General features: G+C 46.0%; 1 protein-coding gene across 2 annotated transcripts; it reads right to left on the bottom strand.

The window, feature by feature from the left end:
- Nucleotides 1-1,341: 1,341 nt before the first annotated feature.
- On the bottom strand, nucleotides 1,342-22,356 carry cpeb4b (cytoplasmic polyadenylation element binding protein 4b). 2 transcript variants are annotated; one of them, XM_062453171.1, is made up of 11 exons: nucleotides 21,932-22,356; nucleotides 19,931-21,096; nucleotides 13,810-13,900; nucleotides 11,361-11,411; nucleotides 10,421-10,444; nucleotides 9,749-9,916; nucleotides 8,300-8,389; nucleotides 8,011-8,129; nucleotides 7,624-7,738; nucleotides 7,289-7,470; nucleotides 1,342-5,874 (listed from the first exon to the last, which is right to left on the bottom strand). In XM_062453171.1, exons 2-11 carry the CDS (start codon nucleotides 21,050-21,052, stop codon nucleotides 5,698-5,700), a joined length of 2,139 nt encoding a protein of 712 aa, XP_062309155.1. In that variant the 5' UTR covers nucleotides 21,053-21,096; nucleotides 21,932-22,356; the 3' UTR covers nucleotides 1,342-5,697. The 2 variants fall into 2 exon arrangements, with proteins under 2 accessions (XP_062309155.1, XP_062309156.1); XM_062453172.1 differs by lacking the exon at nucleotides 10,421-10,444.
- Between the last annotated feature and the right edge of the window lie 3,604 nt (nucleotides 22,357-25,960).

Below are 25,960 nucleotides of genomic sequence, written 5' to 3'. Positions count from 1 at the left end.
TAATTTGTGCAACAATAAAGGGATCCACCTGAACAATCAATATACTTCATGAAAGCTAACTCGGTTGTGAATCTGACACTACCATGCATAGACTCCAAGTGGCTAGCTACTGTGGTAAACCTGTCTTGTTTTGCAGTGGTTTACACAGTCTCGCTAAACAGATGATCGGAGTGTTGTTATGGGCTCAAATAAACAGTCATTGCTATGTTTTACAACCGGAGGATTGACCAGTAAAGTAGAAACCGTTCTGTCCAAATTGCCTTTGACTGGTTTTGAACCTACAACCCTACGTATACCAGCACAACATCTCATCCAATTGAGCCATTCCCAGATCTAGACTTTGACACGTTCAGTAACTGGATAATAAAATAAGTCAAGCATTGTCATATTTGGTCCAAGCTCAAACAGCTGTAATTCAGTCATATTTTGACATATCAAGGTGAAACTTCGCATGGTACTTCAGGGACGTGTCACCGTAAAGCCTATTAGGTTTGAACCATCCTTCAAAAACACATTTGATTTAGTGACACAAACATATTGAGGCAATGTGGACATTTACATAAATACACCCCTTTCAGCCATTTTGCATTTGATTCAATTGCCTTAAGTAACGTTTTTAAATACGTCAATGATAACATATCTGTACAAAGTCTCAAGTCAATTAGACCTTTGGTTCAAGAGAAAATGAATTTTTAAGGTTTTCCAAAATTATCACTGTACAGGAAAATCCATCATGGCGGACCTGGGTCCTTGAGGCTTTTTGTTCCTCATGAAAAATGAGGCATGCACACCAAGTTTCAGAAGAATTGGAGCAATGGGGTGGAAATGCCATCACTTAGAAAATATGACTTTTGGGCGTGGCCTGTGGCGCCCCCTATGGTCCGATGTGGCCCATATTTGGTGTGGGGGTACCCACTTGGATGTCGTATCAATGTGCCAAATTAGAAAATGTATGACAAGGGACTTTTTGAGATATTGGGGCGCAAGGAGAAGAAAAATAATAATAAGAATACTAACAAAAACAATAGGTTCCCTCCTACCGGAGGAACCCTAATAAGAATACTAACAAAAACAATAGGTTCCCTCCTACCGGAGGAACCCTAATAATAATACCAACAATTACAATAGGGTTCATCCTGACGGAGGAATCCTAACAAGAATGAGATTCAGGATCCAGCAGTTGTGAGTGAACTACAGACTGATGGCTTGTCTTGCTAAATCTCTAACTACATTATCAATGCTTACATACGCATGGAAATCTATGATCCACAATCAATTAGTTCATACACTATCAATGTTTTATAAGAAGACATTCAGAATAATAATAACAACAACACACCATCACAGTTAAGTTTTTATTTCATTCAACATTTCACATTACAAATATTTAAAAATTATGCATACTGTTATAAATAGTTGGCTGCAAACAATTAAATAACATTAGATTTTTCTTTTTCATTTCACTAGTACTTCAACAGACCAACTCCTAAAAATGTGGACATTTCATATTACATAACTTAATAAGAAAAGAAAATACAAAAATAGGAACTTATAAAGTGAAATGATAATAAAAATGAAGGTGGTATCTAGGTAGAAAATGCTAAGAATAAATACAACAACCTTCCCATACACAGTTAAAAACTATTGAAATTTCGCCATTAAGTGACATCATTAACAGACAAATATTTAAATATTTATTTTCCTTCAGAAAATGAGAACCATATATTGTGGAGCACAATATAGCAATTAGTAAAAACTAGTCACTTTAACATATTAAAAGCTTCACCTTAAAAATATAACATAAATCTGATCAAAATTATAAAAAGTAATTATACATTCCAATTAAAAATATACCAATGAACAGCTAAATACATTATTGACCTAATAATTACAATGCAATCAATCACAGTAGCTTGAAATAAACAAAATAAGCAAATGAGCACAAAACCTTTAAATGTTTTAAAAATAACTTCAATTATTTATATTAGTACAAATAGTTTGATTTCTTTTTTTCTTTTTTACAAACACCAGCATGAAAAGGATTACGATAACAGTAGAAAATGACTGTGAAAAACATATCAACATCTTCTTTAAATGTCTGCAATTAAAAATGGCATTAAAGAATTACATTGCAAAGAGTCTTTATCTGGAAAAAGGTTCAAAAGAAGTATTGCACATAACAACTCCGAGTTAACTTGCAACATTTACCACATTCAAGTTTTAAAGTTCCCCTTCTCTCAACATGGCAGCGCCTTTCCCGAGCACTGGGGTGAGTGATCGAGTCTGTTCAACAGTGTCCTATAGGATGCTAGTCCTACCCAGTTCATGTCTTAGTTTATGTTTTATCTTTATTGTCTTTGTTTTCTGTGTATCATCCTGCTGAGTGTTAAGTATGGGGGGTGGGTTGAGGCGAGTGGGTTGTTAGAGGATGGGGGGGTAGTACAGGGGAGGGGTGGGGGGGTTGCCCTTAACAAATTATAGTTGAGAAACATTTGGTGCACAACCACAACAATCAATTTTCAATAGCTAATTCACGTATCATTGGTCTTTTTCATGCATGCTAAGGATTACAATAGGAGCTAGTTGGCAAGTTCAAGAATATATATTTTCAAATGTTAAAATACCTAAACACCAAACATCCATTCTTGTGATACGAGGCCCAACCTATACATAGACCTGTGTTGAATTTGCATTCTCCTTATAATAGTATGTTCCGGTGACGGAGTGGGTACTTAGAGATACCGATAAGCCACCATCCTGCCACCAGGACGGCCATGTTTCCAGACCACAACACTAATATGAGAGGACAGCTGGTCCTGGACACGCTGTACCACTTCTAGAATCTTCTAGAGGGCGACCGAGGCCGGGTGAGACCAGTTGTGGCCTGGTGAGACCCACTTTCCAGTCTCTCCCCTCTCTGCAGGGTAGACATCGCAACAACACAAGTGCGCACTTTTAATTGTAAAGATCCCTCAGCACTGAAATGTATAAAAAGCATAATTGAAAATAATATATATCGAAATCACTAAACATTTCTCTTTTAAATGAAAATGTCCATATATGCAGATCTCTCAGTAACAAAAGTACAAAAGCTACCTTTCACAATGTGAAAAATTGAGGTATTGCAAAAAGGAGTTTTCCCATTTTGTGAAAAATGTGCCTAAAATGACTGTCTGAAAGAAAAGATATTTAGAAAAGTAGTGCATAATAAATGTTTTTATGTGCATGACAAAATAATTTAGCTAGAAAACACTGCACCAAAATCAGCAGGCCATGTATAAAATAATCTTATATTCTTTTTCTTCCTCTTTAACATCAAATTCATCAAAAAAATGTTTTTGTCTACTAAAATGTTCACCCATCACGCTAACTATTTCCTGGAAGAGGTGAAACAGGCCCAGACTATCTACAGAGTGTAGATGGACTTCTGTCCTACAGACACTCCAGTGAGAGTAGATAGACTATAAACTGTCTCTAGAGAGTATAGAGAGACTACATATCTCTAGTGAGTGTAGATAAGACTACAGACTGTCTCTAAAGAGTGTAGAAAAACTATAGACCCCAGAAATTGCAGATAGACTACAGACTGTCTAGTGAGGGTAGAGACTATAGACCCCACTCTAGAGTGCAGATAAGACTGCAGGTCTTGCAGACTGTCTCAAGTGAGTGACTGTACTGTCTAGAGTGTCTATATCTCAGCCCTGAGCCCAGGTTCTTCACAATGGGCCAGTAGGCAGGAGGACCTGGGTTTGAGGGCTAGCAAGGCACGCAGTAGAACGACCAGACCAGCAGGAACCCAGTCAGACGTCTTCTACTGGGCTGAGAACTACTGGCCGGCTTGACACTTCTGCCAGGCAGAAGGACCCATCCACTGACTGCCTGCTTCTCTGCCTGTGTCTGCCTGCGTGTCTGTCTGTCTGTGTGTAAGTCTGTCTGTCTGCTAAACAGGATCCAGGGCCAGTCTTTGGTGTACAGGAGCCCACCTGGCCATAGTGAAGGACATGGGTGGAGCCAATTGAGAGAAATAAACGATAGAAAAAAAATTACAATAAAATCCACAGATAGGAAGTGATGTACGGTATGACTGGTTGCTGCAGCACAGCGGCCATCACAGGTCTCCAGGATCCTGCTCTATTCTGCCACCTGGTGGAGACACTCTGAACTGCACAGGGCCACATGCGTCAGGGCCCTTGGTGATGAAGTAATATTACACCGGTCCTACCACTACTGATAATGATGACAACAATAATATTGAGAATCTTCATTTATGCTTAGAAACACTGGCTGAGTTGGCTGGGTGGGGACAGAAGGGGAAACAGGTCCCCTCCTCTAAGGGATAAGTGTTGATGACTAAACCAGACGTCAGCATCCTCCTCTCCTCTCCTGCAGGATTGGAACAAGGGCCAGAGAAGACATCTTTAAGAGGTGTCAAAATAGGAAAGTGGGCTCAATTGCAAGAAAATTAAAAAAAGAATCAAGGCTTTTTCCTCTATTTGTGAGAACTAGCTGGCCCTGTACCTTAATATACCTGGGTCTAGAACCCAAAACCCTCTACAGGATCTAGAACCCAGAATCCTCTAACAGGATCTAGAACCCAGAACCCTCTAACAGGGTCTAGAACCCAGAACCCTCTAATAAGGTCTAAAACATGTTGGTTGGTTGCAAGTTTAATGTCTCTATACTGGCCGGTTCTCTGGGTCTTCAAGTCCTCCAGTATCATACATTCCCCTGGTCAGACACTGCTTTACTTTGATTCTACTTTACTGTACTGTCCTCTACTCTACTCTTCTTTTCCGCAACTTTACTGTTTACTCAACTCCACCACCATCCTGGTTGGATTACAAAAATAAGGAAGTGACGAAGCAATGTCTGAAACGGTGCCTGTGCTGGCCCCGCCCCCCTACAGTTATGATCCAATGGGAGAAAGAGCCCAGCTGTCCGTCTCTGTCTGACCAATCAGCACGCTAGCAGCTAAGCTTGAGGTATTAGTTTTTGCATGTCAAAATGGAGATTAAACCCAAACTCTTGTTTGTTTGTTTTTTAAACGATCGTCAAGTAACATTAAATATTAGCATGGTCTCTTATATAGGTTTATATTTATATCTAGAATAAAAAACAAAAACAAACAAAAAGGCTTCAAGGATTGAAGCGATTGCGGGAAAACCCGCTCTTTCCATGTCGTTCTTCTAACGGGTTGAGACTGAGCTGTGGTTCTGGCCCGTCCCGAGTCCACACACACACACACACACCCACACACACTCTCTACAGGAAGGGAGAGCTCTAATCACAGCTACAACCTTCCCTGCCCTGGTCAACGCCGCGGGGTCACTGCAGCTACATCCCAACGCAAGCCTCCCCCCAACTCGCCACTCTCTGCATCAGGGAGGCATTGGAAAAAGGCCAATCTTGTGCACTAATAAAATATATAAAATCAAACTGCATAAAATAAAGGTAAAATTATATCTTTAAAATATATATATGTATATATTACCTCCAAAATTAAAATCTTTCCAAATTAGGTCTAAAAAGGAACCAGCAACAGAAAAGTGCATTTATTTTGTACAATGATTCTGCGACTCCTAACTTCTCCCCACTCCTCTCTCTCCCCCCTCCCTCCATCTGCCTCTTTCTGTCTCCCCTCTCCTCCTCCTCAGTTCCAGCGGAAGGAGATGTGCCGGGGTCTGTCTCCCCCCTCCTTCACCAGGGGCTTATGGAACTCGCGGCCGGCACGGGAGTGGATGGCGGCCCAGACTCACAGTAGTACTGTAGGCAGGTGACGTTGGCGCAGAAGAACGGGGCAAATTTGCCCCCGCAGCGCGTGCCCTGGCACTCGTCACACAGCTGGTCGTCCAGGACGTATGGCTTCACTTCCACCTGGGGGAGGGAGGGGGGGATGCACACACAAACACAGACATACCCAGAAACACACAAATATACAGACCCACACAGAGACACATACACGCAGGCACACACACACACACACACACAAGAGAGAAATGTATCAGGTCACAGTGCCAGCCCAGTTCAACACTGAGCGTTTTGTGAGGACTGTGTCCCCGAGATAACCAGCGGAGGCCATCTTGTTCTGCTGATTGAGAGAGAAGATAAACGCTGCTTATCTCTGTACACTGCTGCTCTATGTAGCACACTGTCCCAGACAGGGTGGAGGAGCAGGGAGGGAGGGAGGGGAAAGAGGGGAGAGAGAGAGACAGAGGAGGAAGGAGTAAGGGAGGGAGAGTTGAGTAGTGAGTGACGAGTGTTGTAATTCTCTCTAATCTCGATACATTTTTAACAACTGGCGTGAGACTGGCGCGAGACAATAAAGTGAAGATGGCTGCAAAGTAGAGCTACGAGCTCAAACGGAAGCAACTTTTTTTATGGAACGACGATGTCGTCTGTCGTATGTTCCCGTCTAAAGCGGAGAAAAGTGCATGTTTTTACACAGGCAAAACAATCCCTGACCAGCCATGCTAGCAGACAGCACCTGGTTTGCGTGACAGCTAAAGCGGATGGTTGACAATCCATCTTCCAGGCCGTTGACCATGCTAGTCAGGAATTTAAATGTAGATGCCCATCGTGTTATTGCACGACTTATAACAACGGCATATCACGTAATTAAGACGGGCCAGCCGTTCGCCTCGTTCCCCCAGGCTATTGAACTGCAGCAGAAGAATGGTGTCGACTTAGGTACTTAGTATCATACTGATGAAATGCTATGGAAGCTTTTATATATTAGCATTGAGGGACCACAGGTTTCAGTTTCTGCCAAACAGAGTTGTGCAGGGATGGCTGTCAGCAGGGAAGAGAGCACGTCATGTTTGAGGTTAAAAGTCAATTGTTTTGCTGACTATTACCTTTTTATTTCACTAGAAATGAAAAATAAATAAATCACTAGAAATGTGATTTAATTTTTGTTCTTTTTATATCTAGGATGTGTTTAATAAATGGTTAAACATGTTAACAGCATAACACAACTTATAAGTCGTTGGCTTTGTTGTAACAATGATAAATTACAACTTCTGGAGAGGGGGCCAGTAAAAATTTCTTGGGGCCAGTAAGTTTCAAACCCACTGGCCCGGTGGGGCCAATGCCAAAAAATGTTAATGTTGAGCCCTGAAGGGAGAAAAAGAAAGTTTGACAGCAGCAGACATGGACAGACACCAGGAGAGAGAGAGAGACAGAAAAACATGGAAAGGAAAAAAGAGAGGAAAAACAGCCGAGACAAACAGAAACAGAAAGAGCGATAGAAGGAGAGGGGGGGGGGGAGGAGGGAGTGGCAACCACTTACCCGTTTATCTATCTCTCCATGTTGCAGCTGGACGAATCGGGCGCTGATAGCAGCGATGTAGCTCTGCTGATTGGAGAAGGCCACACGCCCCGCCCCCTTAGGGTACTTGAGCTCTGGGTCGGTGTCGATGCCGGCGTAACACACACCTCCATACAGACGGTCCATGATCATAGCTAGCTCCACTGCACGCAAACACACACACGGATGGATTGACACGCGTATACATACACGCGCGCACGCACATATAACGGAAACACAAACAACGGAAAACAATGTTGCGATATTATAAAGATCACTGTTAAAACCTTTGCGAGTGCGTATCTATAACAGGTTACCTGCACGAAGAGGGCGCGGCACCCCCCCCACAAAGATGGTCTTGCGAGGGTCAAGGGGCTGAGAGCCGTCCATCACAAAGTCACTGTCATTCAGGTTCCAGGGCCGGATCTGAACCTGGTGGGGGGCATTGTAGCATTTACTACATTATACTTCAGAGAGAGAGAGAAAGGGAGAGGAGGACAAGCAGAGAGAGATGGAGAGAGATGTAGGAGTAGAGAGGTAGAGACAGAGAGGTAGAGACAGAGAGGTACAGACAGAGAGGTAGAGTAAGGTAGAGAGTGAGTTAGAGTGGTAGAGACAGAGAGGTACAGTAAGGTAGAGAGTGAGGTAGAGTGGTAGACAGAGTGGTAGAGGCAGAGAGAGAGGTAGAGGCAGAGTGTACTAACAGGTTTGTCCTTGATAGTGGGGCTGGAGACACAGAGGTACAGCTTGCCGTCCTCCTCGATGCAGGCGTCTATCAGGGCCTGCACTGAGCTCTCCTCCTGGAACAGCAGGAAGGCATAGCCTGCACACACACACAATCAATGACACGCTATGCATGTCAAACAGCTGGAGGTGCCCTGTAGGGTTGTGGTTGGGTGGGGCTTGGTGAGGTAGTGGTTAAGGTTAGGGTTGTTGTTGTGGTTAAGGTTGTTGTGTATGTGGTTAGGGATGAGGGTTAAGGTTCACACTCACCTTTAGGGGGAAAGTAGGACTTGCTCTCGGCCTTGTGAGGCCAGTCCACAAACAGATGTCCAAAACGACGGAAACTGGCGGTGATTTCATCTGAGAGAGAGGACAGAAGGACTGGTCAGTCTGGTTGCCCCTAGCAACCACCAGGTCATCCCGGAAACCACCAGGTCACCCAGACAGGATTTGAGTGCTCCAAATATTTGTGCCACAGACCAATAGGCTACTGTGCTCGGATTGGTCTTACACATCTATACAAACTAGAGCCCGGCAGATCGGCGGGCCGATATTATCGGCCGATATTGGGCATTTTCCAAACTATCGGTATCGGCATTTATAATGGCCGATAAATGAATATTAATGTTTATTTTTTATTTGATTGTGTTTTTGTTCAAAGGACTTTAAGTTTCATATCTTAAGTTTGTATTTTTATACATTTTATTTATCAGAAACTGCATTAACATATTATTTTAGTGAAGAAATATTAACAGAAAATAATAACATGGCCGGGAATCGATTTCCCGGCCATGTCAAAGGACGTTGTGTCCTTGGGAAGGCACTTAACCCCACTTGCCTCTGGGAATGTCCCTGTACTTAGTCGCTCTGGATAAGAACTTCTGCTAAACGTGACTAAATGTAGACTACAAATAACTACTGTTAGGGAAATCAGTTTGTTTTATTACACGTTTCTGGATTTTTTAAATATTTTTTTATATCGGCCGATATCGGAATATCGGATTTTTAAATCAACAAATATTTGTATCGGTATCGTCCTTAAAAATCCTTTATCGGTCGGGCTCTAATACAAACTTTTGAATTTGTATAATATTTGTATATTAATTTTATGTCAGTGACCATTTTGAAACCACGCACTCGCACATAGGAATTGCACTGAACTGCACAGTCAGTAAAAACATGCTGTAGTGAGACCGTGGTGTGATCACCACCAGCTCAGTTGATCATGTCCCTCTACAGTAGAACTCAGGTGGCCATGTTGGATCATGTCCTTCTACAGTCGACCTCAGGAGCAGCCAGGTTGGATCATGTCCCTCTACAGTGGACCTCAGGTGTGGCCATGTTGGATCATGTCCTTCTACAGTCGACCTCAGGAGCAGCCAGGTTGGATCATGTCCCTCTACAGTGGACCTCAGGAGCAACCATGTTGGATCATGTCCCTCTACAGTAGACCTCAGGAGCAGCCATGTTGGATCATGTCCCTCTACAGTGGACCTCAGGAGCGGCCATGTTGGATCATGCCCCTCTACAGTAGACCTCAGGAGCAGCCATGTTGGATCATGTCCCTCTACAGTAGACCTTAGGGTGGCCATGTTGGATCATGTCCCTCTAAAGTTGACCTTCGGGCCTGTGCTGGGGTCTTCCATTCAACATATTCATCTTTCACTAATCAATATTGATATAAATTCGATCCCTTTAAAGATACACACACACACGCACCTTCGTCAATATCAGGGGGTAGTCCTCCGACGAAGACCTTGCGTGAATAGCGTTCCACGCGTTCTCCGTTCTGGTGGGGGAAACAGCCCCCACCCAGCCCCCCCAGCCCTTGCTCGCCACGGTCGTCGTCAGGGAAACCATCCTCCATGGGGAACAGGGAGGAGTGGCCTATGGAGGGAGGGGGCGGGGTTACAGGTGACATTGTGAGCGATGGAGATTAAAGGGAACATACATCTCTCGCCCCATCCCTACCTCTACATCCCTCCATCCATGCCTCACTTTATCCCTCCCTCTATCCATATTTCCATCCCTCCCCCCACATCATGTCAGCCAGTTAGCTAGGCCAAAACACAGACACACACCTCCTGTGGCAGTAGGTGGCTGTGAAGCTGAGCTGAGTTGGAGGTTGAACCATTGCCTTCCCAACACACACACATCTCTGAGCTGCTTTATGTAAGAGAGCTAGCTCTCACACAGTGTCCTGTGTGATCTCTTGCGGGTGTGTGTGAGGGATATACTGTATATGCATATGAACACACCACTAGACAAACACAACCACTAGACAAACACAACATCTGCATGCAAGCACGCACTCCTCACAGGTCACTCTGCGGAGGGATATATGGGAATATGATGAGGCCTGTATGAGCCTGATCACTGCCACAACTTTACCTCGTCTCCTTCCATAGTTCCTGGCTGCATGTGGAGCAGAGAAGGGGTCAGAGGAAATAAAAACCACAGAAATATAACCTGTCTGTCGGTCTGCTTGTCTGTCCGTCCCATCTGTCAGTCTGCAGTATCAGTGTGTGAATCGTGTTTTATCCACACACATATTAATATTATTGTCTGGTGTGGCAGGAGAGAGTGGGAAAGGAGACTTGAGGGAGAGAATAGAGAGGGAGAGACAGAGACAGGAGAGGGAGACAGAGGAGAGAAAGTGCGTTTGAGGATCTAAAGAGTCATCAGCTTGTGACCATCCGCTTTGAATCCTCTGTGTGTGTGTGTGTGTGTGTGTGTGTGTGTGTGTGTTTGTGTGTGTGTGCCTGTGCCTGTGTGTGTTCGTAACCTCTGAATCCCACTTATGCTGGTGCACCATCTGCTCATCTCCATGGCAGCGTTATCTGTACCATGTGACAAGGGAAGTAGAGCACTGCTTAGTGTGTGTGTACGCGCACTTAGGCAGGTTGAAATAAAGGCCATGCAGGATAACATGGAGTGTGTGCGCGCGTGCATGCATGCATGTCCTCTTAATACGTCAGGGTGCAGTGTGTTGGAGAGATCTTCCTTCATCTCATCGTTCCTGGGAAACAACCTGCTACTAATCCTTCCAGATCAACATATGGCTCTCGCTCCCTCCCTCCATCGCTCCCTGCCTCGCTTCCTCCCTCCCTCGCTTCCTCCCTCCCAACAACTCTGCCCACCTTCATCTATAACACACTCCATCCCCCTATTCCCACCATCCCTTCATCCCCCTACCTTCATCTATCCCACCATCTCCATACCTCTTTCCATGCCTTCACCCCCACCCCCACCTTCATTCATCCCACCCTCTATCCCCTTCCCTCTCTCCATTTGTGAAGTGGTCTTAGTCTTGAGAGGAGGAAAAACTTACCATTGATGGGCAGAGGGTTGTCCCCACCCGGGTGTGGAAATCCCAGACGACCTGCAGAGGAGAAACAAGCAGGACTGTTAGCCAGCTGGCAGCATTAACATAATCTCTGTGTGGTGGAAAACCAGGGCACATTAGCCAGCTAGCTGCGTTAGCATCATTTCTAGGTGCAGGAAATCCAGAGCACATTAGCCTGCTGGCTGCATTAGCATCATCAGAGCTTTTAGCTGCAGGAAAACAATCCGGGCCGGTGCCTTTAATGTCATACATTTTGCATGGAGCCATTTGCCAGACCATTTGCCTGCCTACATACACACACAGAGAGCCAGGACAGGCAGCCTTGCCAGGGGGACAGCCCCAGTGCAGACAGCAGGCTGGGGAGGATAATGTGAGGGGACGACCAGGGATAGTGAGGCCATTGTGAGAGGACATGCAACACCCTGAGACTGGGCACATTCCTCTGGGTCACACTGAGTTCCATGGGAGCCCCCCCTGTCTCAACCCAACACCCACCAACTAGTCTATCCCAGACATGTAGCTGTCTGGACAAGCTGGATTGGGCCTGGGCCTTGGCCTGGGGCTTAGGCTGGGCTTGGGGGATGGGCTAGCAAGTTAGAAGAAGTGGGCTAGGGGATGGGTCAGCTAACGTGCAGTAGCGGACTTGGGGAAGGGCCAACTAGCTAGCTAGCTAGCATTAGTGGGCTAAAGGAAGGACCGGCTAGCTATCAGCTAGCATAAGGTGGGCTAGGGGAAAGACTAGCTAGCTAGCAGGGTGGGCTATGGGAAATGTTATAGTAGCTAGCATGACTGAGCTAGATGAAGGGCTACAGTAGCTAGCATGACTGGGTTAGGGGAAGGGCTACAGTAGCTAGCATGACTGGGTTAGGGGAAGGGCTACAGTAGCTAGCATGACTGGGTTAGGGGAAGGGCTACAGTAGCTAGCATGACTGGGTTAGGGGAAGGGCTACAGTAGCTAGCAGGGGGGGGTGCTGGAGTAGGCCAACACACCATGTTGTTATTGATTCAGAGAACAGAGAGATCTTTTCACTCACAGAGGACAATGCTGGTAGCCATTTAAAGGCACTTCTTGCTACTGTAGCCAGATCTGTTTTCACTCTCTGTCTCTCTACCCCATTTAATATGTTCTGCGGGGTCTCTCTCTCTCTCTCTGTCTGTCTGTCTGTCTGTCTGTCTGTCTGTCTGTCTGTCTGTCTGTACATCTCTGTCAAATTGAAATAGGAACTTTTGTTCTTAAATTTGCAGACAAACCAGCAGTATGTCCCAATCTATCATCCTTCTGAACCTTGTGGGAGACGCCAACTGTACTGTACATTACCTGAAGCTTCCTTGGTTTGCTAATGAGATTTCCACTAACCTCCATTTTGAATACTACAATTTATCAGCTATGGCTGCAGAGTTGTCCCACCCCCTCTCCTCAGCATGGACATGAGCCTGTAAGTGTGTGGTACAGTGTGTGTATGCTAACTAGTGTGCATGTTGTAGTGTGTGTTCAGCCCTGAAGCCTGCATGTGTGTGTGTGTGCGTGCAAGGACAGGCCACACATGCACAGACACACACACACTACTAGGCTATACACCACAAGCAGCAGAACATCAGCAAACATGATTAAAGGATGACCAAGAAGAGTGAGAATATAGTAATGAGGGAACAAGAGCAGCAGAGTGGAGGATGACAGAATGAGGGACCAGAAAAAGAAAGAAAGAAAGAGTTCATCAATAAGCCAACACCCTTCTTGACCAATCAGCATAATCGTTCTCTTCAGCATACACCCTTTCTGACCAATCAACATCATCGTTCTAGCCAACCTACACCCTTTCAGACCAATCAGCATCATAGTTCTCTTCAGCCTACACCCTTTCTGACCAATCAGCATCATCGTTCCATCCAGCGCCTACATGCTTTGCTCGCATGTACAGTAGAGGACTGATACGAATTTATTCGGATGCAGACATAGTATTCAGCAGTAGCTCTCTCCCAGCCCAGTCATGCTAGCATAGGAAAGGCTAACTAGCAGCTTCACTGCAGCTCCTAACCAGGCCAGCTGGTGCTGAGATAAGCCCCCCTGGCTACAGTGAGGAAGCTAGCAAGATACAGCAGCAGACACATTGGCATGACAGGCTCTGGTTTTCAGCTGAGTCACTGTAAGTCAAAGCTACACTGGTAAAGGAGGTTGGGTAGAGGTTAGCTTCCAATAGTCTAGGTGTGTGTGTGTTAAGGCTGTGCAGGAGTTGTGTAGAGGTTAACCTATAGCCCAGATGTGTGTGTGTGTATAGAGGTTTAGTAGGGGTTAATAGCCTATAGCTCAGATGTGTGTGTGTGTGTGTGTGTGTGTGTGTATAGAGGTTGAGTATGGGTTGTATAGGGGTTTATATCCTATGGCCTTGAAGTGTGTGTGTGTGTGTGTTGTGCAGAGGTCATATAGCTTCCTCACCTTTCAGGGTGTCCTGCTCGGCCCTCATGATGTCGATCAGAGAGTTCTCCAGAGAATGCATGTTGAAGCCATCAAAAGACCTGGTCCGCTCCTGGAGGGAGGGGGGGGGGGGGGGAGAGACTTTCTTAAACACAAACACAAATACAGTACTACATAACAGTCAAAGTAAGACGTAAACCAATTTCTGAAAGTCGGCAAAAGAAGAATCCCCCAAACACTTCAGGTTCTAGACAAAAACACTTATGGAGGTTCTCCATTAAAAGGCTAATTTCTGAGTTTTTACCCAAATTACTTAACCTAGATATCCTTCCGCCATTACAGACCAGTGGTGTAGTACTGGGATTTACCGGAAACCAACCTCTGAAGAGACGACTGCCCGTACACCCCTACAAATTATGAGAAATAAGTCTCAATGTCCATCAATCTAATGGGAGCTAAGGCCCAGCCAATTAAATCTTGATATACATTGTGTGTACTTGACTTTGGAATGGCATTCGTCCAATCATAACACATTTTATAAGCGCACACTTTCCCACTTTCTTTCGTGCTCTACGGTAGCTAGCCTTTATGTATTGGGTAGTGGTGTGTATGTGTGTGGGCACATGTTCTTGCGTGCGGATCAAGGCATGTGGTGGCGATCTATACACTCACAGTATACCCACCTACCCAAACACCACTACACCAGGTTACAGACCTAACATTACCCCATGAGTGTAAAGTAGATATCCCTCCACTCAAAAAAGTAGGCCAGTCTCGATCTTGCGTCTGCCAAGCTGCTAAACATCGTACAGACTATCTGGACGTTCCTCGAACTTATGAAGATGAGTATAGCTCAGTGGACAGCAGGTATATACAGCAGATCAAATGACTGTACGTTGATTAGGATAAAAGTTTTTTTTGTAATCGAAGAGCAGGTAGAACCATCTACAATGAGAGTAAAAGACTTGCATATGCGACCAAATTTCACGCTAGGCAACAAAAAATGATCTTTAATTAGTAGGGGTTTAATGATACACTCAGCTCACGATACAATACGTATCATGATACTGGGTGTACGATACAATACGTATCATGATATTTAGATTTTTGTTTAAAATGAAACTGAAATTCAATTAACAGATTTATTTCCAAAACATTAAACATTTTCAATAACTTTCGTTGTTATACATACAATTTAGTTAACTCAGTTCAAGCGATATAGGTGAATGCAGTGAATGCACGCAGGTGCAGAGTAGGTCGCGTGCTGGTAGCTCAACCAATAGGATCAAACGGACGTCATATTGTAAAAATATTGCCATAACTCTACGATACATATTGTAAAAATGTTGTATTGTGATATATTGTTCCACCCCTATTAATTAGCCAATGGATAGTAAATTGTTCGATTTCACTCGCCTGTGGCTGTGATTGAGTTAGAGGGAAATAGTAAGTTTAGCGCAGATTTCAATTACGTACCGTCACTTGCGAGTTAACATGATTGGCTGCTAGTACAACAGACGTACAATTAGTTATTTTGCTGCTGCTCAACAACGAAAATGGAGATTGCCCAAGTAACGGAAAGCTGCTAGATTTGTCGGTCGTCGCCAAATAAGATTTTTTTGTCGCTAGGGAAGGTAAACGCTACACTGCCTGTCACTTTCTCTCACAAAAAGATTGACTTGATTTTTACGGCACTCGTCTCGCACAAAGAGATGGATGCAAAAAAGCTAGCTACAATTCCTGTCTGAGCAGAAAACAAACAAAAAATATTAAGCGTTATCAAAACAATTTAAGATTATTATTATTCTTGCTCTGCTAATAATAATCTGCAAAGAGCCTTCAGTGCCCATAAGAGAATAAAATCTGACGTCCACAGCAGTCTCACATCCTCACGCCTTTCAGACCTGATCCTAATTTCAACAGAAGGCCCAGAGCTTCAGCAGTAGGCCTATGACGCAGCACTGGAGAGGTGGCTGAATTTAGCCTGGCTCTGCCCTCCTACGTACTTCCGCTCAATTTTAATTGTGCTTCTGTACTGCATCTGGGCTTGAAGTATATTGTGGTCAGATGTCTCCGGTCAACTTTTTACCGGTCCAATCAGCGAACAGAGGGAGTGGCTGAGAACGACGTTCATGTTGTGAGCTAGTTTCAGTTTTAGTTACGTAATGGTGGCCGAGAAAGATGCGAGAGAAGCCTTTCGGTCCGTTGTGGCAATGCTGCCGAATATCCAGAAGTTAAAGCCGGAGCAAGAACAATCTTTGATCCCCACGGGGTTCGTTTGATTTTCCAGCTAGCTCCGTTAGTGGTGAAGGAGTTGGCTAAGGCAAACGCTAGCGATTGGTTATGCCAGATCCAGAGTGGCTCTGGGCAGACCCAATAGTTTTAAACTTCAACAGAGTACCCGCCTTTAAGGAAGTTAACGCTTGTCAATGGATCGAGCCCAGACTATGTACAAATGCAATGTACAAGAGTCTGGTTAGGACCAGGATAGGCTTAACTCAGGTGGCAAGAGAAATCAATTTGCTAAGAAATGGTAGATTAAACCCATATGCAACCATAAATAGTAATTCAAAGTCATTCCCCACCCCCACCCCCCCAACAGCATTCCATATAAAGTCTAATGATTAAAATACAAAATGTGCCAGCCAATGGCGACTCGAGCTTCATGGTGTCTGTGGAGTGCTGAGTCCCCAGCTCAGGGCTGCATTTCCAGTTTGTCCTGCTGCTCCATACCCTAACCTAACAAACACACTCACACATGCCTGCTTACCCTAACACACACTGGCCTGGTTAACCTAACACACAGACACACACACACGCCTGCTTTCCCTGACACACACTGGCCTGGTTAACCTAACACACAGACACACACACACGCCTGCTTACCCTAACACACACAGGCCTGGTTAACCTAACGTCACACACACGCACACACACAAGCCTGCTTAACCTAACACACACACATGCCTGCTTAACTTAACGGAAGACACACAGGCCTGCTTAACCTAACACACACAGGCCTACTATGAGCATGACTAGCAGATCCCATGCAGCGTGTCAATACTGTAGCTGTAAGCAGATTTAACTTCTATAACCCCTTTACACACGCACTTATCTAAACACACACGCAGCTAAAAGCACAAGTACGAACACACGGCTAAATAAGCGCAAATACATACACCAATCACACATAGCTCAATACACATGTAATTTAGTACACATGCACACACAACTAAATACACACAACCTCATGCACACACAGGCACGTACTTTAGTACACAAGGGCAGTCACATACCAAACACACCTGCCAGCCACAACACGCACACAGTCTTGCACAAACTCAACATTGTATACACACACACACACGTAAAAAGCACACTGGCTTAGCATTAGGCTCCAGTCTGCAGACTGACAACAACAGGCATACCTGCCTCACATATTCGCACAAGACCTGGGAATCATTCACAACACACCAGACCAGACCATGGGCGTGCACGCACACGCACATACACACACACACATCCCAGGCCAGAGTCCAAGTACAGCAAACCAAACAAGAAGAGAACACATCCTAGTTCACTGTTTACTTCAGGTGAAAAAGAAAATATCTGGAATGAGGCCTGTGCGATGCTAAAAGGTCTGTGTGCTGATGTGTGTGCGTGTGGGTCTACTGTGTGTGTGTGTGTGTGCTCGTTCTTCCGACTTCGGTGTGATCATGAGCTTTAAAGTTATTACGTGGAAACAACACAGACAGTACAAATAAGATGTGCATGTTATTGCTTTGACCGTTTAAACAACATGTTGATATGCGTTTCCTCACAAATATTGCTTTACCTGACTTGTTATCAGGGTTAATGCTGATGAAGAACTTTTCTAAATAATCTAGATCACTCTACGTGGACAGTAACTGACAATGACAATCATATGGCCAAATACCATACGGCTCACCTTACAAATTACGTGCAAGCAAAACATTTATACCTAATACGTAAATTAATAAAGCGTTTATCCTTTGACCAAACATTTACTTTTGGCCGCCACGTTTCTGCATATATGACGTCACAAGTCGGCAAGTCGTGTACCAACATTTTTGACGCCTTTCCAAGTTGTTGTTCCGACTTGAGAGGGTGTTCATGTGAATTTTCCAAGGCCAGCCCAGCTTTATATTGCAAAGTTAACATAGTCCACCTTGCAAGGCTATTTGAGCCTAGAAAAGTCCTAGCCCTTACAGCCTAGCCTAGCACAGCTTTACTTAACCATGCCTAGCCTAGCCAAGTCACCCCATCCTCTTCCCCTTCAATCCCTCTCAGGCCAGATCAATAAAACTGATGAGTCTCCATCCATCACTCTCTCCTCCCCATCCATCAAGCTCTCTCCCTCTTCCATCTCTCTCTCCCCCTCCTCCATCAATCTCTCCCTTCCATCCCTTTTTTCCTCCCTCCTCCATCACTCTCCCCCTCTTCCATCCCTCTCTCCCCCTCCTCCATCCCTCTCTCCCCCTCCTCCATCCCTCTCTCCCCCTCCTCCATCCCTCTCTCCCCCTCCTCATCACTCCTTTCAGCGTATCCTCTGTAGCTGAAGTCTAGTCATGTACATTGAGTTCCATCTCAAATGGCATTATAAATGAGATGGCATTATAAATGACATGGCATTATAAAGACGTGAGTGTGTTTAACAGTAACAAGGTAATGTCCCGAGTTATTAATAACCCCTGTAATCCAGGAAATCACTGTACATCAGGCAGACACAGCGCACACACTCACTAACGCACACATGCGGTGCTCTTTTCTCTAGAAGTAGGGTGGGAGATGGTGAAGCATACTTGTCATGTAGACACACACACACACCGCTCTCTCTCTCCAGCTGTAGGGTGGGAGATGGTGAGGCATGTTCATCCTGTACACACAGACACAGACACACACACACACACTATCTCTGTCCAGCTGTAGGGTGGGAGATGGTGAGGCTGCTGCTGCCTGGTTATGTTCCTCTAATCCTGCATACGTGGATCACTTCCTCTCTCTGGGGTACGTGGCACACACACACACGCATGCACACGTACAGACACGCAGGCAGGCAGGCATACACACGTATGGATACGCGCACAGGGACACATACATCACACACACAAACACACACACACGTATGGACGCGCAGGCATGCACACGCAGGCACGCACATACACACCACAAACACTCTGTGTGTCAGACCAAGCCCTCTAACAGGAATAGACAGGCTAGCCAGCATCAAGTGAATGACTGTTTCTTTTAGCTGAAAAATAGAGTATCTGGAATTAGGACTGGATGACCATCGTGTGTGTTTGCTTGTGTATGCTTCATAGAGTGCGGCACCACCTGACCTCAAGTCCTGTATTCACCCCTATTGGTAAGACAATTCGGGAGTTATCCACCTACGGTAGTTTCAAGTCACAACAAGCCAGTAACAACTAACTTACAGTGAAGCAGCACTGGAGTGTGTTATCCGGTTAACTTAGTTAAGATATTATTATTGGTATTTGCCTGGTAGCTGAGGTGTGGTTATTTTGCACTGTGTCTGGTGTATACAGACCATTCCTTGACTCTCACCACCTGTTAGAACTATGAAGTTCTGATCCTTGATTATCTGCTCTTTTTTATACCATTGTTTGTATGTCGCTTGGATAAAAGCAAATGCTAAATCGACAACAAGTTAATGTAATAATAACAAATGGCAAGGCAGGTCCACCGCATTGCAGCACCTAGATTGATATTAGACCCAGCAGGATATTGTTGACTAGGGCTAGAAGGTTCTGGAACTAACCCAGACAGTATGAATAGGGGATAAGGAGAAGTTCCAGCGGTGGGTAGGGGTTTAGAACTGACCCAGAATGTTATGAATGGAACAATGGGGGAGGATTCTAGAACTTCTCTAGAATGTTCTGTCATGAGGGAACTGGGCAGGGTTCTAAAACTGACCTAGAATGTTCGGGAGTGAACTGGGTTAGGGTCCTAGAACTGCTCTAAAATGTTCTGTAGAGAATATACTGGGTTAAGGTTCTAGAACCGCTCTAAAATGTTCAGTAGGGAGTAAACTGGGTTACGGTTCTAGAACCGCTCTAAAATGTTCTGTGGGGAGTCAACTAGGCAGGGTTCTGTAACTGACCTGGAAGGGGAAGATGTTGTCGCTGCGGCCCACACTGTCATCCATCCAGGACTTGGGGTTGAAGCCGGTGCTGGTCCGGGAGTACTTCTGGGATACCACGTGGTTGTTGGGGAAGGTCTTCTTCAGGGGGGAGATGGAGTTGAGGGGGGTCATGCCCCCATTCAGCCCCCGCCGGTACTCCCTCCCCTGGGAGCCCCCCCAGCCCCCATAGCCCCCCCCAGGGCTCCAAGAGGTGGAGGAGGGGGAGGGCGAGGGGCTCTGATAGCTGCCCCAGGGAGAGGGCGGCTTGTTCAGGTTGTTGGACAGGTGGGGCAGCTGGCTGAAGGGTGCGTTCCTGTGGGGGAAGGGGGGCGGGTGGGGACTAGCAGGGGAGCGCCGATGCTGTTGGTGCTGGGGGTGGGGGTGCTGGAAGTGGGGGTGGGGCGGGGGGTGGTGCTGGGAGAGTGCTGGCCCAATCTGGGGGGAGAAATTGCCCCCGAAGCCCGGACTGACGTGGTGAGAAAAGTTCTGGAACAGCAGCTGGCCGTTGCTGGCAGAGGCAGCCGGGTTGAAGAAGCTCACGTCCTCATTGATGATGGTGGACGGAGCCGGGGGGATGGCAGCCGACCAGTTGTTGAACCCCGCCAGCGAGGAGGAGGTGCTGGACGGGGCGGGGGGCCCAAGGCCGGATGCGTCCTGGTAGTCAAAAGGCGTCAGCACAGGAGACTCCAGGCGCAGCTTCTCCTTCCCAGAGCCGCTGTCCGAGGGGCTGCCGTCGACCTTGCCCTCCTCCCCCACCCCCACCCCTCTCGCCTTCTCCAGCTCCGAGATCAGACCCGTCTCCTGGTGGCTCCCCGGGGACTGTTGCTTTTCCTCCTGCGGCTGACCTTTCACCTTCTCCGGGCCCAGCAACTCATCCTGCATGCTGCTGTGGCCGCTAGTGGCGGGGAACAGCCAGGGCGAGCCGCCTCCGCCGCTGCTTGTGCCATTCCCCGCGGTGGTCGTGCTGTTTATGTAGGCGGGGCTCTGGGACGCATTCTGGTGGTGGTGCGGGGCCTGCAGGTGCGGGTGGATTCGGACCGGGAAAGCGGACTTGTTGCCAGTGTTATTTTGTACTAGGACTCCGAACCCGTAATCCCCCATTTGTCAGCCCCGCACACAAATATGCTATCCCGTGATCGGTACGTCTACAGAGACGGACAGAGACAAGAGTGGGACAGAGTGGAAACACCGTAAATTCGCTGTCCCTTCAATAATCATTCACACAGAGGGAGATTTTCGATGTGAATACAACTACACTCGAACACAGGCACGAATGTTAGATCATGAGACGGCTCCGACTGGAAAGATAACACACTGTCGATGCTCACCGAGGCACAGCAAACCCTAGAGAAGACAGCTCGCTCATCTTTGACCAGCAATCTAATTATAACCCCGTGACGTTGCAGTATAGCCCAGCAGGCGAGCAAGCAGTGTGCTATCATGGAAGCTAGCTAGCCACCTAGCTCGCAAAATCTGCCACGGCTAAGGTTGGACGACAGAGACACTGCAGCAGTGTAGCTTCAAGCCTTCTAGCTAGCTAGCAAGCGAAGGATCAAATGCGTGGTTACCAGTCACGATGGATAGATCCAATTGAATACAATTAAATGTGACCAACAAGCTAGATCAGATGGTTAAAGGGGGAAAATGGCTCGCCTTTAGCAACCTTGCCTGACAGCTGTCAAAGTATGTCCTCTTAAGCTCAGGGCTGTGGACTCGACCCTTTAAGTGTAAAAAAAAAAATGATGACGACGTTTTCTCGTATGACTGAGGTGAAGTTTGACGCTAATCCTCTTCAATCGTATACTCATTTACAACAGTAACCTCAACTAAGCTTGTGTAAGATAACTACATTCATGACGAATTTAAATAACCTAGCAAGGGAGATTGCAAAATATGTGAGCCAATGCGTTACTAGCTTACTACGACACTAGCTAGCTGTCTCTCTTTAATTGATTAGCTGGAGAATAAAACAATTTTCACCTTCTCGCTGTTATCCTCGATCCAGGCGGCGAGTCCGTCGAGATCCGTCTTGTGGTTGCTTGCGATACTTGGCAAAAAACCGTGACAGGCTATCTTATGAGGCGATATGAGTTCTACTTATATGGCTTTCGGCTAATAGAGTTAGCTAGCTTTTCTCTCCTCTCCTGACGTGTCCTGCTTGCTCAATGACACAACCCTCTCTCGAGCGAACGAGCCGCTAACCTTGATTGTATCAAATAGATTTGCTACGTCATTGAATTAAACACATGAAACGAAATCCAACCCAAACTGCTAATAGAGCCTTAATCAGTCGGTTTCATGGTCTTGACAATTTCTCTTTTTGTCCCCCCACTACAGCCAGCTGATTCGTTCTTGCGTTTCTTGGCTGCCTTACTCTCCTCAAAACCGACGGTGGCCAAGTGACAGCTCGATCAGCCGCGAGACACTTCCGGTTGGAGCTCTGCCCCCTCCTAAGCCCGCCCTTTGCCACCCACTCCTCGTGAGATATCGGCGTATTATTGGTCGCCGGAGCAATAACCTCGCCCATTTCTTCCCTATTAGCCAGATACTCACAAAGATGTTTCCGCCCAGTAAGGTCAGAATGATGATGAATCTCCGCCCAGTGAGGTCACGTTCCCGGTAGCTCCTGCTGAACGCATCTCAGTCGTGAGAAAACGATACCCAACCCCCCACTAGAGAAGGTGATGGAGGTTATTTCTCTAGATTCGGATCATGTTTCTCCATAATTCTCGAGTAATATTATTACTCGGCGCATGTGGTGATAGTACGGTAGACGGGAGAATGCACACGCTATGTACAGGGGCAAAACAGTTGACCAAAGTAAAGTAGACCAGGGTCCATTGGATAATTTACAGAATAGGCTGCAGTACCGTTCCCGTGTATGACATGAGTGTTAACCCTGTTAAGTGGCTGAAGCACACATCCTGAAAGCATCTCTGGAGTGGATAAACATTGCAGTAATAGCATACATCTCCATGACACACAGAGCGGCATTGCTAGGCTACATGGGTTAGCTCCCCCACATGGGAGGCAGTCTGTTGGCTGGAGGGTGGGGGGGAGAGGAGAAGAGGGGAGAGGGAAAGAGAGGAGAGGGGAAAGGAGGAAGAAGGGACTGAGGATTAAAATCCATGCAGCTTCCTGTCGCTGGTATTGTAGTGTGTCTGTGTGGCGGGGGGGGGGGGGGGGGGTCTGTGTGCATGGGTTTGAAAGACTGGTTTTGCAGTAGTAAGTACCTATTTGCCTGTCTACGGTTACCTTTCAGGGGTTGGGGTGGGGGGATGGTGTGTATGGTAGAGGGTGGGGTTATAAGGGAGGCACCTGCCTGGTAGGGGAGGGGGGGGAGGGAGGAGGCACCTGCTTGATCTGTGCTCCTTCTCTGTTTGAAGGATCAATCTCATTATCAGTGAGGCTGGGAAATGATGGCCCAAGGAGAACAGAGGGAGGAGGGATGGTATAGAGAGTGAGAGTGTGTGAGAGAGAGAAGGATGGAGAGATGGAGAGAGAGCAGCTGTGCCTATAGACAGAGATGTGATTAGCACCAGCCTCGTGTCTTCTCATCCATCCTTTCACCCTCTCATCTATCCTTTTATTCTTTCACCATCTCATCTACCCCCTCACCCTGTCATCCTCACACTCTCTCACCCTCTCTTACCCTCTCACTCTCATCCTCTCATGCTCTCACTCTTTCATCCTGTCACCTTCTCACTCTCTTGTCTTCTCACCCTCTCACTCTATAACCCTCTGATCCTCTTAGGCTGAATCCCATTTCTCTGTCTTACCCCTACCCCTTACCCCTACCCCTTAGTTTTGTGCGTTCACGAGAGAGTAAGGGCTGTCCCAATACTCGTTTTGATCGAGGGGTAGGGCCAAACCAAAACCAAGTGTTTTCGGAAGCTTACTTGAAACCAAGGGGTTGTGAAGACTGTGCAACCGGCAACAATGGCGGCCAGATCATCCAGAGTCCCATAGATGTAATATTTTCGGCTTAAATAATTGATTTAAAAATAACAGTCCTGTTTTGTGCTCTACACAGTCATGTACATATAAATTTGCAACCATGTCCTTAATTGAAACGTGTAAATAAATCGCTAGTTTGCTACGCTAACGTTACATTGCTGAATTGCACAACAGTCACGCATTTCTCTGACTAGCCTTGAATGGACTCCATGCATGTCTACAGTTTTAACTAAACTCCATTAGCAGCGAATTTCGTTTGATATCAGTGCATAACACTAGCTTTGGAGACATCGATACATGCTAGATGACGTAACCGTAACCAAGTGGCGTCTCATTTTATAGGGGTATCTAACACTCAGTTTTGAGGGACAAGGGCTAGGGGTAAGCTAAGGGGTAGGGGTAAGACAGAGAATTGGGACTCGGCCTTACTCTCATCCTCTCTCTCTCATCCTCTCACCCTTTTATCCTTTCACCCTCTCACCCTCATTCTTTGATCCCCACTCCATGATCCTCTAACCCTCTCACTTTCTCACCTTCTCACTGTGTCATCCTGTCACCCTCTCACTCTCATCCTCTCATCTACCCCTCTCATCCACTTATCCTCTCACTCGCTCATCTATCTCCCACAATCTCGTGAATTTCTGCAGCAGAAAGGGAACCCAAAGCAGTGTTCTGTTATCAGCAGATTGCATTAGGTTACATTATACAAGACAACACAGACATGTATAAGCGCAGATGTTGTGTACGAGCATCATGGAACAGTACACACAGATGATTCATATGTGCAAAATACATGGTTTCATTCATAAAAATATGTGAATTTGAGCTCTACCTCATGTCATTATTACATGATGACGTTTCAGTAAGTCTTCTCCATTCCTCCGTATTCTCTCTCTCTGTCTCTCTATTTTTGTAATTTCTCTCCAACTCTTCCACATAGAGATATGGTGGAGGTGTGTGTGTGTTTGTCAACCATGTTGTGTGGCCAGAAGTTCATTCCACCACATTCCTGTATGTTTTGTTTTCTGCTTAGTTTCTTTTGTGTGTTTGTGCATGTGTGTTTGTGTGCATGTGTATCTCACCATGGTTGGTGAAGGTTATGAATAAAACATTGAATCCATTAAAAAATTTATCACCCCCACCTAAGGCACAATTATGGTGCTACCCATCCTAGAGACAGTGAGAGACAAAGAAAGTGAAGCAGGGAGACAGTGAAAAAGGGGAAAGATAGGAAGAAAGTGACAGAAAGAGAGAGGTAGAGCGAGCGTGAAGGAAAAAGAAAGAGAGAGCGAGCAAGGGAGCGACAGAGCAAGGGAGGGTGAGAGGAAGCAAGGGGTAGAGAAGAGAATAGAAAAAGCCACAGCATACTGTGGCAAAAAAACAACTATTGTTTTAGTGCCACATGAAGTATTCAGAGAGTTTGCATGCCATGTTTATACCTAACAACATGCTCTTGGGGCAAGCCTAGCCAGAGCCTCTGTCCTCCATTGCTTCTGTTTACATTCTGTATCTAGTACAAACACTTGTGCATGCACACACACGTGTGTGTACACACACACACTCTCTGCTACCTGTGTTTCAGAATGACTCCTTATCCTTGAGGGAAGCTGCACAGGGCTTATCATGCTAGTTTGTATAAGAGGACATGGGTGTTGTTATAGGGTATAGACCTTCTTGGTGATTATGTCACCAGCTGAACTGTCCTGTATTTAACGCTAATGCTAGCACTAGCCCTAGCCCTGGCAACTTCATAAATGTTTTAAAACTGTTAATCATGTAACGTTTGTTACCCTTTTGTCCCCCATGCCTTTACCTAACCTATCCCGACCTAATCTACCCCTACCCACACCTAGTCTAACCTACCTCTACCCCTACCTAACCTACTCATACCCCTACTCCTACCCCTACCTAACCCTACCTAATGTCCCCCTACCTTTACCTTCCCGTACCCTTTCTGGAGAGTTTCTCATGTTCACAATGGCTGCTCTAGTATAAAGATGTCACAATGGACTACAGGCCAGCTGCTCATCTGGACACCAGCCTTGTGCTGTG

This window comes from Osmerus eperlanus, chromosome 27 (genome assembly GCF_963692335.1).
Source record: "Osmerus eperlanus chromosome 27, fOsmEpe2.1, whole genome shotgun sequence".
NCBI lineage: Eukaryota > Metazoa > Chordata > Actinopteri > Osmeriformes > Osmeridae > Osmerus > Osmerus eperlanus.
Note: the sequence above shows the minus strand (reverse complement) of the source record. Positions and strands in the feature narration are given on the sequence as shown.